General features: G+C 46.8%; 1 protein-coding gene across 10 annotated transcripts in view; it reads right to left on the bottom strand.

The window, feature by feature from the left end:
- Positions 1-19159, bottom strand: part of Tbc1d32 (TBC1 domain family member 32) — a 165056-nt gene that overhangs the window by 81496 nt on the left and 64401 nt on the right. For 9 of the 10 annotated variants that reach the window (XM_087190189.1, XM_087190192.1, XM_087190194.1 and 6 more), the window contains 4 exons: positions 16136-16223; positions 14208-14326; positions 9364-9480; positions 1427-1515 (listed from right to left, as the gene is read on the bottom strand). In XM_087190189.1, the coding sequence (XP_087046315.1) occupies positions 1427-1515; positions 9364-9480; positions 14208-14326; positions 16136-16223 (413 nt within the window). The remainder of the gene's footprint in view (positions 1-1426; positions 1516-9363; positions 9481-14207; positions 14327-16135; positions 16224-19159) is intronic. The other variant, XM_087190193.1, reaches the window with a different exon arrangement.

Raw genomic sequence — 19159 nt, 5'->3', positions numbered from 1 at the left:
CGCTAGGTGCCAGGCTGTTTTACTTTTTCATACATAATCCTCACAGCAATGCTGTGAAGAAAGTATGTACCTGCCCCCCTTTAGCAGATGAGGGACCAGGACCCGCCTCATACACCTGGCAAACACTGAGCAGCCTGACCCGGGGTCCACAGCTGACCACTGTCTCACACGGTGTGTTCACCCGCCAGCGACGCATGGAAACTCCTGGTAGAACAGTGAGTCCATGTGGGTATTATGAGACAGAGCATACAATGAAGAGGAACGAGCAGCCAGGAGATCTCACCTTTTGAATTACTTTTTTATATAACTTCATAAAATCCTACTGTTGTCTTTCCCAAAAGAACACTAGGGAAAACTATGTAAAAGAAATATACAAGAAAAAGAGATGCTCACTGGGTATATCGCTAACAGCAGGTCCAAATCTGAGCTCTGTGGTGACAGAAGTCAGAAACCTACTAGCTGGGCAAAAGGAGGTGCTACTGTGTACACGCTTCGCTTTCCCCACTGCTTATGAGGTGCCTGACGCTACAAAACAGAAAGTTCAGAGTTAATACGAAAACGGATTTTGACACAGAGGGTACACCACCCAAAGACTTATAACAGCTGCAGCTTTTTTATGCCTTCTTTGAACTAGAAAGACCAGAAATGAAACTCACCTATTAATGACTCTTTTTATGTTAAAATATAGATCCATAAAATATACTCCCATTACAGAAAAGTAATAGCCTCACTTCTTAGGTAATGCATTATCACAGACCTCCTTAATGACAGGAAAAAAAAAACTACTACTAGAAGGAAAGAATCATGCACCTGTGAAAGTGGAAAATTTCCTTAATTCAGCAACTTGTAAAGGCAGTAACTCGCAGGTGGGAAGCCTGTTGTATGTCTACATATGACCAAAAGATTAAGAATTTCCTAAGTCTCTAGCCCTACCAACTCTGCTTTACTTCCCATTTGAACAAGCTGCATAAAATGGCAAGGAATACGAACTTAACCAGAAAGATTTAAGCCTCAGGAAAAGCAAAGCTGAAGAGTAATGATCAGTACCAAGGCAGCGGAATTTAGGCCTCAAGACAAATCACGCACGTCTCGGCCTCTTTCACCACTTAACTGTGGCTGGAGTCTACTCAAACACCAGCACAGGGATGCCTCGGCGACTCTGAGTGCCCTCCTGGCACAGTGCCCAACATGCCTGCATGAAACCAGCAATGGAAGACACTAAAAATACAGAACCCGGCCTCAGATAAAGGCTATGGCACACAAACCTAGACGCCAGAATTTGCTTGTCTGTAATGTCACAGGAGAAAATTTACCTTTAAACATAATTTTTAAATTAGCTTATTTTAAGTACTTTTCAAAGTATATAGAATAAATGCATCATTTTATAACAAATAAAATACATTTAAAGTTAAATTGAGCACCTTACCTTAGTCCAAAAATGTGTGATTGTTCATAGTTGAATAGAGAATGAATCTTAGCTTCAGAATTTAAAATGATAAGTCGATCAATTATATCCTGAAATACAGAATGAGACTGTGCTTTATGTAAATCATTCCAAAAAAATTAAATCAATAAACATGAATTTGAATTTGTGATTTTCAGTTATCTTTCCACTGCAGTTACCTGGGAAGCTGTGTTTAGGAAAGCCACAGACGTGTGAGGACCCAGCCTGAGCAGTTCTGCACTGCTTGGTCTGGGTGGGGCCTGGATGGGGATGGAGACTTGTACAAATTCCTAAAGTCAATCTAACATTTGGCCAAAGACAAGGCCACTCATTTAGATCCAACTTTGGAACAGGTGAGCAACTCCTACAGTTAATAAAGTAATGATAAAACTGGAAAAAATGCAAACTACTTTCACAAATACACAAAATCTAGAACTGCAGAGCACAAACAATGGATCTGGTGTTTTTATCTAGTAGGTATTTGGGATTTTGATAAATATTCTCTGGCTCAAATGGTTGAACACTGAGTCACTTGAGGACTTTACAAATACATCCAGAAGCCAGATTCTACCTAAGGCCCACTCACTGCCCAGGGCTGGGGTCCCCAAGACCCCAGGGGTGCAGCAATCTCAGAGCTGCGAAGGCCAGGGCAGACAGTGCCCGACTACCGAGTTGTCACCCGCTGTCTCCAGCACCACAAGCTCCCCTGCTGCGTGGTTCCTGGAACTCTCTAAGAGCTCTGCACACCTTGCTGTGGGGGAGGCCTGGGAGATCCGTCCCTCCACTGCTCCTTTTCCTGCCCAAGAAACCTGCTGCCCTCCGCCTGGAGCTTTCTGTGACCACTAGGGCAAAACACAGGAGAGTCTGCCAGGGGGTAAGGTCAGGGAAAGCCCACTGAGCACTGCGCGAATAATGATAGCAAGACCACAGCACCAAGTAAAGGGGCGGGGAGTGAGTCTGTGCAGAGGTTGGAGATAGTGGATAACTCAAAAAGCATGTCTGAAAGGCTAATTAAAACATGTAAAAACTGGGTTCCTGGATAAGCTAACTCAGTGCAGTTATACTTGAGACAGGCACACACTTGCCACCTCCAGGGCCTCGCAGGAACGTCGAGAGGACACCTGACGCACGCACGAGTTTAAGACGGTGTTAATGAGCTGTGAGGATGAGGAAGAGACAGTCCCTTCCGCGGGCTGTCGCTGTCTGCGGCTGCTGCTGTCACGCGGGGAGCTGCACAGCGCACTGAGTGCCCACCTGAGCCCACCCCTGCTTCCTTCCCAACCTCAGCTCCAGGGCAGCACCTGGGACCTTCCGCAAGCCTTCTGCGGGGACAGATGGCCAGGCTTGCCACGCGCTCCAAACAGGTGGACACTCTGCACTGAGTGGTGGCCAGTGTTTAAGGTCAGCGTCAGCTTCACAGAACCACCTGGAGTTGATCATCTGCCTGGAGAGAGAGGCTGCCGAGTAGTCTGAGAAGGCTCTCCACAGGTCTGTCCTCACCAGTGGGGCCTCAGAGCAACTGCAATCAGCTCCTCTGCCCACAGAAGCCAGACTCAGACCGCTGGACACCAGGACCACTCCAGTCTGGATCTTAGTGTCCGTAGGAGTAGAGGCTGGAAAGAGCCTGCATTACCCACAAGCCGGTAGGGGAGTGGGCCTCTGCCATCGGTCAGCGCTGAGGCACCGTCAGAGAACAGAGCGACAGTGAGCGATTGCTTCCCGGATGAGGATCACCGCGACCCGTCAGCACCCTGGAAGCTGCCGGTGGGGCGCTCCGCTGCCTGCACACTGGCGCGCATGTGCGGGAACCAGCGTCCCAGGTCAGGCGGCAGCTTCCCAGCAACCAGCCAGGGAGGCCAAAGCCTGGGCCTTGCAAGGAGCAGCGGAACCCAGTTCTTCTCCACCTTGCTGTCGGGTTTGAGAACAAGCTCTGGGCACTGGCGGCCAGCCTGAGCCCCAGGCTAGAACAGAGGAGCTGCTGGAATAGCTGCACACTGAGCGCCAGCCAGGCCCGGCAGACTTCTAGGAACAGGCAGGGAAGGGTGAGGCAGATGCTCAGGCCCGCCCTCCCAGGAGCACCCAGAGCCACACTAATGTGACCGGGTCAAGGCCCGCCCTCGGGCTTTTCCACAGTAGGGAAGGACAGGAAAGCCGTGTTCCTGCGTGGGGTGCAGCTAGTCGCAGGGTAACAGTAACTCCTCCCAAAAGGTACATCCACACCCTATGCCCCAGGACCTGCAACTGCTGTCCTGCTTCAAGCAGTCTTTGCAGAAGTAATTAAGAATCTTTCATTTTTCCACTTTTGAGGATGGAGCCCAGGGCCTTTGCACGAAACTACACTGTATTCTCAGCCCTTTATTTTTTTTTTGAGACAGGGGCACGCTAAATCACTAAGTTGCTCGCACTGGGTTTAAAGCTTGCGATTCTAATGTAAATTCAACCTGGATTATCCAGCTGGGCCCTAAATCCAAGATAAGTGTCCTCAAAAGAGAAACAAAGGAACTTAAGAGGAGGAGAGGGGTGGTCTTTTGAACACAGAGGCAGAAGTAGTTAGGCAGCAACAAGACTCAAAACAGAAGCTGCAGAGGCAGGAAGGCTCTGCCCTGCAGCCCCAGGGAGTCCGCCCCTGCTGACCTGCTGAGGATCAGGGGCCCAGAACATGCGGGAAGGGTTCTGTCCTAAGCCTCCCAGTCCAGGACTTTGTCACATCCACCCTAGGAAGCCAAGACAAGGAGCGGGGCAGTGAGCCCTCGGGTGCAGGAGGGCCGGGCCTCAACTGCAGACAGCCCCAGCGAGGAGCGAGGACGCTGGTAACAGCAAGCACTGGGGCAGCGCCTCACTGGCCAGGCGGCAGCCCATGGGGTCTTGGGTTTCCTTTAACCCTCGGTTACCTGTGATAAGAACAGCATCATCTTTCCTCATAAACCACTTTGGAAGTACTGTGCGTATTTAATATATGCAACTTGGTGACTTTGGAGATAAACAGACGCCTGTGCAGCCAGTCACAATTTATGCAACAACCTCCTCCATGAACTGTAAAACTCACCTTCCGTTTTATTTTGGCTTGTGACGGGGGGGGTTGCATTTTGCACCCACTGTGATGGGGATGTCATGTACACCTGCTGGAGCAGCTGAGTCAGGGGGATCGCAAGCTTGAACCCAGCCCAGAAACTAGAGACCCTGTCTCAGAATCAAACAAGAAGGGCTGGGGATGTAACTCAGTGGCAGAGCATTTGCCTGGTGTGAACAAGCCTGTGGGTTCCACCTGCACTGGGGGGTGGACAGGTAGGCAGAGGGAGGCGGGAGGAGAGGAAGGGAGGGAGAGAAGGCAGTCAGTACTGGACAGCTACTCAGCACACTGCTCGTGCGGATACTGTCAGCAGGAGGCATTACGCTACTGCAGATCTGCAGGGCTTGGGCATCCTGTGGATGCAAGCCTTTGTGCCCTTGACTGCCACCTGCCTTCTTCCCTCTCGCCTTCCCTGGCCCGGCCACCAGCACTCCACACCCTGCTTCCATGTGTGTAACTTCCAGACTCATTGCTTAAGCAGTATCACGTGAGACAGGACTCCGGGTCTGGCTCAGTGCACTTATGATGCTCTCTTCACTGCTGAGAGATAAATCAGGGAACTGAACCCGCACACGTCACCTGGAGGGGCCTTCACTTCCCCATTCCTCTCTTCCGGCCCTCCCGCCATCCCCCAGCCACCTCCCCCTCAACAAAGTCTACCTCTCCGTTGCACAGCGTCTCTCTTTCATTTTGCTTTTTAAATTATTTATACTTTGGGTTTCTCGCACAAGAGAAACTATGAGCTATTTAACCTGCAGTGTCTGATCTGTTTCAATTACCATTATGGCCTCAAGGTCCATCCATTTTCCTACAAATGACTCGAATTTATCCTTTTAAAAAAATGTACCCTTCCTCATGGCTGAGTAGGATTCCAGTGCGCATCTATGCCACATTTTCACCTCCTGATGGGCTCGGCACAGGGAGCTTCCACAATTCAGTTACTGGGAACTGTGCTACCAGAAACATGGGTATGCATGGACCCATAGTATAATGACTTTAACTCTTTGAGGAAGATACCCAGAAGGGAAATAGCTGGGCCAAATGGAATACCTATTTTCGGTTTTTTGAAGGATCTCCATGCTGATTCTCTTAGTGGTTGTGCCAGTTTATATTCCCAAAAACAATGTCAAAGGGCTCCCCCCCACACACACAATTTCACCACTATTTATTGTTTTTTGAGTCCTTGATGATGACCCTTCTTTCTAGAGTAAGATGGGAATCTCAGTGTTGATATGATTTGCATTTCTATAGTGACCAACGGTGCCGAATATTTTTTACGTACTTACTGGAAATGTGCACTTCTTCTTTTCAGAAATATGAACTCATTCCAACTGCCCACTTTTACTGATTCACTTACTGGGGCAGGTCTAATTATTTGAGTTCTTTATATAGTGTAGATATTAGTCCCCTGTCTGAAGAGTGGTTGGCAAGTTTTCCCCATCCTGTGGGCTGCCTCTTCACCCTGCTAGTTGCTTCCTTTGCTATGCAGAAGCTTTTCAAATGATACAATCCCAGTTGTCGGTTCCCAGTATTATTTCCTATATAATTGAGGGAACATTCAGAAAGTCTTTGTTTATGCCTATGTCTTCAAGAGTTTTACCTATTTTATCTTCCAGCAGATTCATTGTTTCTGCTTGAATGCACTGGATTAATCATATACCTACAAAAAGCAGATTCATAACAATAATAATGATAACAATTATATTCAAACCTCCCTTTTAGAGATAACTAGTGCCCCAATTCATTATTCTAAAAATGTATCCATAGTCAAGACTTTATTCTGCTTTTCCTGAAAAATAACTGTATTGCAAGGTTATTTTTATTAATTTTTACTAAAGAATTTAATTAAATAGAAAAAGAATGGCAAAATTAGAACCATCATTTCACACCTGCTAATGAAACAATGAATCAGGGCAACACAAAGACAAATGAGCCAGTTTCTCCAAAAGTCCACATCCTGGAAACAGAAAGGGAGGGAGAACCACTGCATATGAATGAAAGCCTTAAGACATGGTGACTGAACGGGAGGTGGAGCCTGTTCAGACCGAGACTTAGTGGATGGTGAGAGCCAGCCTGAGCACACCCTGAGGACGTCAGGGACGGAGACTCCTGAGGACTCACCACAGTAGTCCAGGCGCAGCGGAACCAGAGTCCGCACCGCAGCACAGACTGGGCTGTCACCAGCAAGCTGACGGGATGCTGACGGGTTTCTCCTAATTCAGGGCAAAGCGGCAGTGAAAGGCAGGGGCCTGGCAAAGCGCAGGAAGAGGTGGGCACAAGGGCCGGACTGTGTGGAGGCCGAGGTGGGCTGACCGTGCCACCCTCCTACGTAACCCTGAACGGGAGGAACGCCCGCATGTGTGCACACGAGTGCATGCACACACAGACACACACACTCACACGCGGGCTCCTCAGCACAGCTCGCCAGAGCTCCTCCCACGGCCCATCGAAGAAAGTGAGAACTTAACACGCTGAGTTAGAGCTCTACCCTGCATTTCTCGCTGGGAGTCCAGCCTGTGAGAAACTGAACACAGCGAGGCCCCTGAGAGCCGGGCACACTCAGAGTGGCCAAGTGCACCTTGTCAGGCCTGCGGAGACGAGAGGAGAGCCAGGTCTGGGACCCGGACCACGTATGTCCTCTATCGGGTCCTGCCGGGGCGAGGAGCGCTCTGCGAGGACCCCGGGACCAGAAAGGGGGCCAAGGGCAGAGGCCGAGGAGACAGATGTCCTGGCCAAGGCGGATGACAGCGCAGCCGGAACTGCCCCCTGAGAGCCTGCGGGGTGAAGGGCACAGAAAGGGGCCATGGGGGCGAGGCCAGGCCCAGGCGCCCAGGAGACCAGCAGGGATTTTAAACAACAGAACCCACAGCCGCAGCTGGTCTCCATCCCTACAGCACCCTTTGGTTCAGTGTGAGGATCACCTAGAGCTTGATGCTGAAAGCGAAAGCAGGGAGGGTCTCCCTGAAGTGGTCCAGACAAGAGACGAGGTCTTCGGGGGGTGGTCTCAGAGGGACAAACGCGATGAGGAACGCGGACGCCGAGCACTGCGCCGGCAGAGGGACTGGCAGCAGCGACTCCCAGACGGACAGGATGGTGCAGGAGAATGGGACACAACCGGCACCGAGAGGAGACTCACTGCGTCAGCTGCAGAAACCCGAAGGCTAAGTCGCCCACCAGCCCTCAGTGCCCACTCTCCACTAGGAATCTCAGAACAGATCTGCAGGGAAGAGACGTCCCAGGGCATGGAGCTGCCTGTGCCCACGAGAGGCCACGGAACTGGAAGAGCTCACGGCGGAGGAAAGATGCCAGAGAGAAGTCCAGGACAGGCCGGGGAGACCACAGGGAGCGGGGCACACAGTTCCACAACCATGGGACAGGGGAATGACAATGAGCGGACCTCCAGCGCAGCGGCACTCGCCTGTCATCCCAGCACTCGGGAGGCTGAGGCAGGAGGGCTGCTGTGAGCTCGAGGGCAGCCTGAACTACACAGCAAGGCCTTGCCTCAAAACAAGAAGAGCAAAAGAATGCAGAGGTTAAATAAGCTGTGCAGCTGGTAGGACTGTCTGCACGCGCTCAAGGGGTGACAGGAAGCGGCCAGCGATTCTTCCACAGGGCTAAAATGCAACGCCCTCCAGGAGTGGAGGGTGACACTGCTTGCAGTTAAATGTCTTAAGCATAAACAGAAGACGAATCCTGGCCTGAGTGCAAAGATAGGCCTGAATACACACCAGGCTTGAGAAAGAAACAGAATCTTAAGAAAGTACACACTTGGGCCGCTATTCCAGATTAATAACACTCACTTATTCTGTTTTCCACAGCTCATTTCTATAAAGCAATGATGGGCATCAGGATTATTTTCTATAGTCATTCACCGGGCATCGAGATGCTACGGACACCCAGGACACCCTACTTTCCTTCATTACTCAGTGCTGTGGGAGACACGGGCAAGGCCACAGCTAAGTACGCAACTCTGCCGCACACCCTGGGGATAAAACTAAGCATAAGCTATGACTGCAAAACCTGATGAAGACTGAGAGAGAAGAAAAAAAGAAAACTGAGAGAATCTAGGCTACAGCTTTAATAATGGAGTACCCATCTTTATATATCTTATTCCACATGTTACCAAAAATCTCTCCCAAAGTCAAATGAGATTTTAAAAATTCAAATATTTAGGGTTAGCATGGCTTGAAAGTATTGAAAAGGCAAAACCTGTGTTTATAAAAATAATAATGCACTAGAAAAATAACCAGAAAAAATAATGATTAATAGGGAATTCCAGTGTCAAATAATTCTTTACTAACCCTGATATGCATATATACAAGTTTATGCATGTTTAATTCATAAACTTACCCAAAGATAGGGAAGTAAATATCTCTTATAAGGGGTTATTGAAGTTAATCACCTGGATAACTTTATGAGTGTTAAACAAGTCTCAGATTAAACAAATACAGTACATATATACTGCCCTCATGGGGCAATAATATATAGCTCATTAAAACAAACAAAACACCCTGAACTCCTCGGATATAAACTATTCTTAAGTACACCAGCCCACGACAGCAGCACCCGTAACTAAACACAGTGAGGCTTTGGAACCCTGCTCCACCCGGACTCCTGCTCTCCCAAGCTGTCTGGGCTGGAGGGCAGGGCTTGGGCTGGGTGGGCACAGGCCGCCGGGTGCTCTGGAGCAAACTCCCACTCGTGAACCATGGATAAAACCCTGATTCAACCTCTAGAGGCTAGGAAAGAATTTTTGGTCAAGATACATTTATTTTACTCCCAATCTTAGGGTAGGCATCTATAAATAGGAAATAGGAATAGGAAAATGGGAAGCAAAGGACTGACTCACTGTGACACACGTAGGGAGCTCGCGGAGAGAGTACTCTGCACGGTTGGGAAGGTCTTGGAGGCCCAGCAGCTCGTACCCAGCAGGGGAGGACAGCAAGCTCACCAGCGCTAGAAAAGACTGGGGAGGGGAGGAGAGGATTCTCGTGGATCTTAGGCTCTGTGGCCAGGAGGGCTGGGGTCAATGAATCCAATCAGTCTGATCAACATGGGGCCCTGCATGCAGAAGAAGTGCAAGGCAGTGAACAGCAACCCAGAGGTTCACAGTGCACGACGTAACAACCGCTACACGGCGTACGCGTGTGAGAATCGGGAAACATTTCCAACTGCTCTGCAGTGAAAACTTTGCTTCTGACAAAAAAGTGGAGGGAGGGAGGGAGCCTTCTTGCCCTCTGAGCTATTAAATCTTATATGTATAAGGAAACACAGAAGAGTAACACTTAGGGAACCCAGGGCAAGATAAGAAATGCTACACATTCCTGCCCTGAGGACCTCTGATTACCTTTTAATCCATTCACTGCAAATGCCACTAACCTAGATATCATTGTTAACCTGAACAAGCCACCGCTTTTCCCATCAAAACTGGCTCATTTTTCTGGTGTAATCTTAGCAAGTCCCTCCCACGGGCTCGAGGCTCCACATCCTCACCCCATCTTCCTCTGGGCCCCGGACTCCTGTGCGCACTGCACCTTGCAGCGCTGTCCTCACAGAGCCATGGCCTTCGGGGCTCACACTCACACCCCTCTTCCACCCCTGGTTCCTCAGCAGGAAGCCACACACCATGGTGGCCTGTGGCCTCCTCCAACTGCTGCCTCATCCTCCTAGCAGCTCCTCCTTCTTCCCACCTCCCTAACTTCAAAAGTTTCCCACTGCATCTCTGAGACTCCAGTTAACTCCATTTACTTCTAAAAGCTCTGTATTCTACCTAAGCTTTATCTTCAGTTACATCATATTAATTCATTTTAACTATTAAGCATTTCACATGTTCAACTTTTTTAAAAAAACTACTAGTCTCAAAAAATTTTCAAATCAGACAAATTAAGAATTTTCACTAGAATCAGAACACCAAAATTTGGGCCGGGTGTGGTGGTGCACACCTGTAATCCCAGAACTCAGGAGGCTGAGGCAGGAAGATTGCCACGAGTTCAAGGCCAGTCTGGGCTACACAGTGAGTTCAAGGCCAGCCTGAACTACATAAAGTCCTTGTCTCAAAAAAAAACCTGAAATTTGAAAAAATTAAAAAGAACACTTAATTCATTCTTTGATTTGATTTAACCGATGGGAAAATTTCATGTTCAGGTAATTAAAGTGGCTTGGCTGGATCACTTATTCAGAAGGTTGGCAGCAGAACTAATGTATATTTTCTTACTTTCAGGCTAAGCTTACTGCTTAGAAATCAGGATATAACCTTTAGCTCCTACTTCTCTGTTCCCCTTGTTCTTCTTTCCTTGCCTAAGAACCTGGAAGCTAGAGTCCTTTTTATATTTCCTTCCATAATCTAAATGCAGTGTAACTTAACCAACAACAGTGAGTGTAATGGTGAGTGTGTTTCTTACACAGTGGTTTGTAACAACGGTATTTCTGGATAGAAAATGAACTCTCATTATGTTTTCTTTAAGTGCCCGCATTTTCCTCTAGAACTCAATAGTCCTTAAAACGAAGATAGAATTTCTGGCCTATTCTAAAAACATAATTTACACACAACTGCAAATATCTCTCTGGTAACTAAAATGATCAAAGAATAACAACTAAATAAAGGGAAGGACCTGGTTGCCATCTATAAGTTGGATGCCAGCCTAAGAGGAGACCGCCTCAGAAGGACACAGTGAGAGAAGCAAGGGACATAGTGGCCATCAGCGAGCGGATGCGCCAGGGCTCTGTCTCTACCACTGCAGGGACAGTGGCTCAAGGCCACCTTGTAACCCCTGCACTGCTCAGTCATAATCACCAGGTGCTGGCTGGAAAGATGATTAAACAGACTGCAATACGGTTTTACTTCAATCCAATCTGTCAAGAGAATACAGACTAAAAAGCACAAGCCAAAAATGCTTTATAATTTGAATAAGCAAATTTCACAATGTTCTTCATGTTAATCCAGCAGTATTTAGATACTATCATAAATAAGCCCCTTCTTTTATGTTTAAAGTGACTTTCCACACATCACAATGGAAAAGTATAAAAATAACTTTTTATAGATCTGTATTTGATGGAAAAAGATAAGTGGTCTTTATAATCACATGTATCAATACTACATTGAGGGGCTTTGTATTATTTAGCATTTTAATTCCATATTTATGGAATCTCCCGCTCAGAAAACAATTTGGACAATGTTCCCTTGTGGGAACTTCTGATATGCTGCTCTAGGCAAATTCAACAGAACTTTAGATGAAAACAATTCAATAACTGTATTCCCAAACAAAAATAACCTGAATAGAATTTTAAAGAGACTTCAGAAGACCTTGGCAACTTGTTTGTAGAAGAAAACACATCCATTTCACACATGACAGGAATTTCTAAAGACACTGGTAAATGCAAATCCACACTGTAGGAAGCAGAAACTGGAAGCACTGAATGCAATCACTGGCCCCACAAAATGCATGGTAAGGTGCTGCTAACAACAGAGGCTAATTATATTAACATTTCCATGAAAAGCATAAAGCATAACATGGTCACAAAACATAAATTTACTTACCAATGTTCTAAAGAATAGGGTTTTATGAAATAATAAGAAAACTAATGGAAGTTCAAATATAATATATTTTAAGATCAAAGCATCAAACTAATTACCTAAAGCCCCAAAGTTTTCGATTGATAATGACCATCTATTCACTTATTTATTCAAAATGTTTTAACACCAGCTGCTTATCAGTAGTTGTGCCAGATGCTAAAAATTTTAAAAATGAATAAAGTCATGGTCACTGCCCACTCTCGCGGACAAACCCACTATGAGATCATTTAAACCAATACCCGCACTGCCCCGGCACTGCAGAGGGGATGGGGGTCCTCAGGGGAAGGACCGGCCCAGCAGGCAGGTGAGGGGACAGGCACGGGGAGAAGACACAGGCCGACATGCAGCCAGGGGAGCCAGGCCAAGCTCTGTTGAGAGCATGCTACATACATTTGCGGGGAAAGTCACTTCATAATTACAGCATGACTCTAGCTGTCTAAGGCCCAATGTCACCGTGCCCGAGAGCCAGCTACGGCATGTGGTGGAAACGTAACTCTGCTCTGCCTTTGTCACAGCTGTGCCTCAATGGTCCTGTGATACTGTGATGCTCAAGGGCAAGAGTACATCAGCTGAAGACTTCCTGGTTCTTCGAGTACTGAGTAGTAATTTGAAAAAAGAGAGAGGTTTCACCCAGGGGAAAGACGACTTGTTTATTAGCCTGCTATCTCATGCCACCTACTAAGAATGCTGTCCTTACCACGTTCAGATCCTCATGACCTAAGATCCTCATCTCCACAGGATCACCCACCCACTAAGTCTCCTGACGCTCCCTCCAATTACTGTGTGCACCCAGTAAATAGCGGCCAGCTCGGAGAGTCTTTGTCTTTGCCCCGAGGCACTGTCACTGGCCAGTATGCTTTCTTTGAAATTCCAGTTGTCCTTTTCTCTTTAGCCCTCACAGTCCCCCTTTCTAGGCAGCTGGGGCATTGAGCGCCCTCCCTCCGGTAAAGCTCTGTCTTTCCCTTCCAGGAAAGAGTTGTTTTCAGAGAAGTGATGTCAATGCCATCCGACACTCCAGACAGAATGCATACAGGAACATGGTTTTCGTGGGAGATGAAACACTGGGTGAGAATCAAATCCGGATGTGAAAGCTCCAAGAAGGACAGAGGCAGCTGTTGTACCTGCTCCGCCAGGGCGGGCATCGTTAGAGATGGACAGAGCAGTGGGAAGGGCTCAGGCGGCCCGGGGCTGGGTGTGCTGACACGTGTGTGCAGAGACTGCACCTGAGTGCGTGGAAGGGCCGGGTGTGGGCAGAGTCTGGGGTCAGCCACTGCGGGCAGGGTGCTCTCTGCGACCCGCACGCTTCCGGCTGCTGTGCGGCCCTCCCCCGAGTCCCACTGATGTGCCTCAGACCAGTCCTCACAAAAAGCTCTCCTAAACCCAGAATGTCAGGCAGCACCGTTCTCTACATCCATACACAACTCTCTTCCATTTGCTACCTATCTGTGGTGATTACAGTACTCTTACCCACTTCATTTTAAAACTGTTTTTCTAAAATTTGCATTTTCTACAGAAGTGAACTATTCCACAAAGAGGAACTATGAAATGCTGGGGGTTTTTCTTAAAAAGTTATGATCTCTTTTGAAGAAAAGGCCCAAACTACTACAAAGTCAAAGTTAGAAATCATCACTTAATTGTGGCGAAACCCAGAGAAAATGTTAAAGATCTATAAAAGCCCCTGCGTTATAATAAAAGATTGCACGGGTGCTTGGAAGAATGTCAGGTGCATTATCCTAAATGACAATGTCTTTACTCTCCCCAGATCCTCGCTCTGTTCTCTTAGATTCAAGCCCAAGGTCAGAACGCTACCCGCATTTTTGTTTGGTTCAGAGATCTGTTTTTTCTAATATGTCTGGGAAGTTATTACCATACTCTTTATGCAGGGAGAAAAACTAGTAAAAATAATGTGAAAGGCAAGCACCCTGTAAAATACTCCCAAGGAATATTGGTATTTCCATTGCTCACTAAATTTATTTTGAAAAAACTGAAAAAATTAGGATTAACAAAGAGAAGGCAGTTCAGAGAGCGGCTGTAACTGACCGTGGACAAGGCCAGCACAGGCTGCTCCCAAGGGGCACGCGTCACGTCTGCACACTGCCTGTGAGTTGAGCGGCCCTCACCTTCTGGCAGCTGCGGTCGATAGGCTCCACTGGCGTAGGCCGGGGGTGGTTCACCATCGTGTCTTCGCCTCCACACTCCAGACTGGACCACAGTCCAGCGACGAGGGCACTAACAAAGCCTAGGAGGAAAGAGCTCACGTCATGTGCACAGTAGAATCCCTCTGGATTACGGAGCAAAGGATGCAGTTCTCCCTGAGAAAACGCTGGTCCACACTCACCGCAGGCGACACACGCGTCTTCCATGAGAAAGCCTTTGTGCGAACAAAGCTGCTATTGCTTTGTGATCCCCGTCACCATGAAACCTAGTGAGCAAACCAGAGAAACCCCTTCCCTGCAGGAGTGCTGAATTTTGAGTCCAGGATTTTACCCTTTGGCCAACAGCTTCTATGAATAAGTTCTTCTAAAAAAACAATAAAATTTACATTTTGCTCTGCAGTGGGTCAGCAGCAAAGGCATCATGAGGTGTCCGGCTGTGTCATGGGCAGGGGGAGGAGAGAAGGAAGCACCCAGAAGCAGGTGGGTGTCCGAACAACAGCACAGTGGGTGTGTTCTCTTACACACACACTTCCACATGCTCAACACAATGCTGCATTTCATACAACTTCCGCTTCAGTGCGATCTCATGAGTCAAAAGCTACATGCCTAAGTGAAAATGAATATTAACCTGATTATCAAATTCCTCCTTGAAAAAAATCAAATCATACACAAAAGTGTAAAAACATGGGCCGGGGATTTAGCTCAGTGGTTTCGCCACCTGCTGCGCAAGCACAAGGACCCGAGTTCGATCCCCGGTACAAAAAGAAAAAAAAAAGTATAAAAACATAACATCCAATCATAAAATCAGTAAGTTCATAATAATATTAGAACAATAAGAGTCCTCTGATAAAACAGAAAAATACAGACTCTAAAAACAAGACTATCAGGGTTCAAATTCCACATTTTTCAATTTATGAACCACGAAATTTTGGGGAAAATATCGTGATTTTCCCATTTGAAAAGGGAAATAATAATTACAGGGCTGCCACAAAATATAAGTGGGATGATGCATGTATATGTCCTCTTATTATTCAAGATACCATTGGATGTCTTCCCCCTTCTGGCCTATGGAAAGCCATATTTAACCACTTTGTGAAAAGTTTCCATAGTATGAGGAAGTTAATGACTTCACCAAGGGTAAGATATGAGGTTCGAACTAGCCTGGAAATCCTTCGATTATATTATTCTAAGTAGAAGAAACACAAGTCCTTCAGTTTAGGGCAAGTTTTGTCAAAAAAACGTGTTTCATTATACAAGTGGTTCAAATTAGTTCAGGCAAAAATTAAATTTAAGATACAAAACAGAAAAAGACTTTCACTTAGAGAGAGAAGCAGTAGTGACTACTCAGGTCACTGGGCTTATGAATGTAACCCCACACCTCTGTTAGCAGCGGCACCCTGGGCCGTGCCCAGGAAGCCTTGACATGTGGCATATTCACCCAGCTTCGAGCATCTTAAACCCGACTGACCCCAGAGAAAAAGTTCTGCACACTCCCAAGTCACTGTGAACACAAAGGGGTGAGACAGTCTGTCAGGAAGAGAGGGAAGGAAGGGAATACGGCCATGGTGAGCATCTGAACAGAGCGCTCAGGCCAGCCTAGGGGTGGCAGGGTAGAGACAGGATGCGGGGGAAGGATGCTTCAGGCTCCACACGAGTTTCTGTCCCCTTTGGCATGCGCCATCACTGCAGGACCTGTGTACTTCATAGGGGGAAAACCCCAGCAGAATTTCACGAAAGACAAAGGCAAAAACAAAACTCTCTAACTTTCTTTTGCACAAGGTTCAACGTGAGTAAAAGAACGCGAGATTAAGTATCTGATACTTTATTGTGCCAGGCAAGCTTTCCACTGTCTGCTTGTTTTATTTTACTTTTAAACAAGGGAAGATACCTACCTGAATCTCGTAGCACTGCCGCACCTGCTGCTGTGGACGCCACCTGCGTCACTAAAACTCCATAGCCCACCTTCTTCTGCCTGCTGACCTAACATCAACGAGGAACAGAAAAAAGCATGCTGCTTCATCCGTCTTACTTTAGAGTTACTGCTGTTCTTAGATTAGAATATTAGACAGTCTATAAGACAATTAAGTGCAGCAGCAAAAACAAGCTAAGACTCTAATAATCAACAAGTGTGCACCAATGTGGTATTTTTGACAATCTTATTTCAGGTCCGAGCTCTGACCTTGAGCAAAGTCACTTACCTGTCTAGGCCTAACTCTGGTCACATATAAAATAGGGGACTCGGACCAGATGGAGAGTAAAATTGCTTCCAACTTTAAATTTTATTATCCTATTCTTGCTTTTTAGGTCGGTTCCTCATTAATCACTTTCATCATTAATAAATCTCTATTAAATGCCAGTTTCTTAATTAGATTCTCAACTAATCAAACAACTTTAAAAAATAATAATGGCTTCTTCTCCAGGTGACTATTCTAGAAGGCATGTTCCTAAGGCAGGGAACAGTGTGTGCGTGCATTCGTGTGCACAGAGTCCTAGTCCTTAATATAGCAGCTGGATGAGCGCCCTCTCTGATGAGGAATCCCACACAGGGCCTGGAAAGAGGCACAGCAGTGAGTGTCGCTCGGCACAAACCACTCGGGGAAACGGACACAGGCACTGGACCCACCTCCTCACCCTGGCCAGCATCACTCTGGCTGGTGCAGTGGTGGCTCCCAAACAGAGCGGACCATTCAGGGTTCACGTTTCTGTAACATTTTATTAAAAGTCTTTGTTTGAATCTCAATTTTAAAAATATAACCTGTATAGTCAGTTGTAAGGGCAAGAAACTAAAGAAGAACCGAAGACCACGAGGAACAGGGGGTTTATTTATTCGATTCTCTGTGCTGTCTTTCTCAGTCTGCCCTCCTCTTCCCCTTTTGCTGGTTACACTTCCCACTTTCCTCATTTACAATCCACTTTCCCGCAGCTACACGGCTCAGAAGCTCAGCCTCCTGCCAGCCTGGCTTCTTCCTCCACAAGCAGAAGAGGGCCTTGCTCCCCGGCCTTCCTGCCGGCCCTGCTGACTCGGGCACGGGCCTCGGGGCTGCCTAGTTCACACTGTGGGGTGCGGGGCGGGGGGATCATCAGAGCAGTCAGAGAGGGTCACTAAACAGACAGACACTGTCAGGGACGGCCACGAGTCTGAGTTCCAGCCTCACTGCAGTGAGTAACTAGCTCGTCACTACAAGTGTAAAACTTTCTCTTCTGAAAAATTAAGGAAATGACCTTGCGACTGCTCAACTGCCAAACAACTGAGAATCTAAATAAAGAAAATCTATGGAATAGGGCAGAGCACACTCAGGTACCCTGATCTCTGTAGTGAAGACGGGAAGAAACTACACTGCAAGCTGCTGAACCCCAGGGAACAGCATCAGCCCCGAAGGCCACAGTGTGAGACTGGGCCATTCTAAAATGCACGAAAATTAAAAATGGCGTCTCACCCGCGGAGGGTCAGCTCTCCAGCAAACGCTGGGTCTGCACGGTCTGAAGCATTTGAAGGAAGAGGAAACACACCTCTGAATTTCTTCTGCGTTTTCAAAAGTATAAAAACAAATACCTAAATCCTTAACTGGTATACATGGGCAGCTGCAAACTCACCTTCTAGGAAAGCGAACACAACTTCCTGTCAACCTAAAGAGCCTGGAGACATTCTGCAGACTCTAAGCAAAGAGCTCCTACCTCCCCATGGGCACAGCCCACACCCAACGGGGAGACGCGAAAGCCTGGGGTACACAGATGGGCAGGGAGAATGGAGCCAGCAATCAGGAGCAACACTAGGAAGAAATGGACGAGACAGGGGAGTCGCAAGCAGGAGGACGAGCAAAACATGCCCTAGGCCGAGGCCGGGAGCCGCCTCTGTTCCCCACTCTGCAGGTCAATTCGGACAGCATGAAAGGAGAGCACACACCTGTACCGACCAACCTGTGTCACAGCCCACGACTAACGGACACACTCTATGCACCAAAGAAGGGTGAAGATCTCACTTAAGAACAGGTTTTCACAGGCAAAAATAATAAAAGGCTGACTTACTTTTTTCTTATAAGCTTAAACAAAAGTAGAAAATCATAATTAAAGAGAGCAAGAGGAAGGAACAGAGCACTTGCTGTCAAGTCAAAACGCACCAGCTGCCAGACACAAGGCAGGAGGAAACCCACTTCTGAATGGACAGGAGCAAAGGCCACCCTTGGCCCCAGCCAAGGCCGGGAATGGATGAAAACAACAGTTCCTTTAACCATGTCTCTTTTATCCCCTCTCCCTCACCTCCTCCACCACTGCATCATGTGAAATATATTTAACATCCTGTATGACTGACTCCTCCTTCTTATTTTTATGTTTGAAAGTTCTTTTAATTAGATGCATCTACAGATGTTTTTTTCAGGTAATATTTATGTTAATGTGGTTAAATTACTTTAAAAACAAATTTTAAAAAACCATACCTAAGTCCCTAAAAACTCCAAAAGTCTAGGCACATTTATTTTGACAAAAAGGACTGAATACAACTTAATGGCTCTGACTACCCAAAGAAAGGCTAAATTACATTATAAATTTTATCTAACAGTAAAATATAGTTTCTCTACAAAGAGTTTCACTTCTTTTAAAACATAGAAGCTTAAATCTTCATTGATACATACATTTAGACCCAGTAATTTTCTCCAGAAGTTCCACCCAATGTAAGTAAATCCAGATGTTTGATATCATATTTATAAAACATCTGGATGATTAACTGCCTAAACACAGCTACAGACACCAATATCAAGGCTCTAATGTTTTCCTAAAACAAAACAACTCAAGTATTGCAATGTTATATGCCTTTTTAATTGAGGCTTAATAACTTCTGCATGCACACAAAACAGAATGATGCTAATAATGGCTTTCAAACCTCAAAAACTCCTCTTGCCCACAGCAGATGGTAATTCATA

This window comes from Heterocephalus glaber, unplaced genomic scaffold, assembly GCF_053883595.1.
Source record: "Heterocephalus glaber isolate CG9 unplaced genomic scaffold, H.glaber_assembly_v1.0 deba00001550, whole genome shotgun sequence".
Lineage (NCBI taxonomy): Eukaryota > Metazoa > Chordata > Mammalia > Rodentia > Bathyergidae > Heterocephalus > Heterocephalus glaber.
The sequence above is the reverse complement of the archived record's forward strand: the minus strand, read 5'-3'. Positions and strand labels throughout refer to the sequence as shown.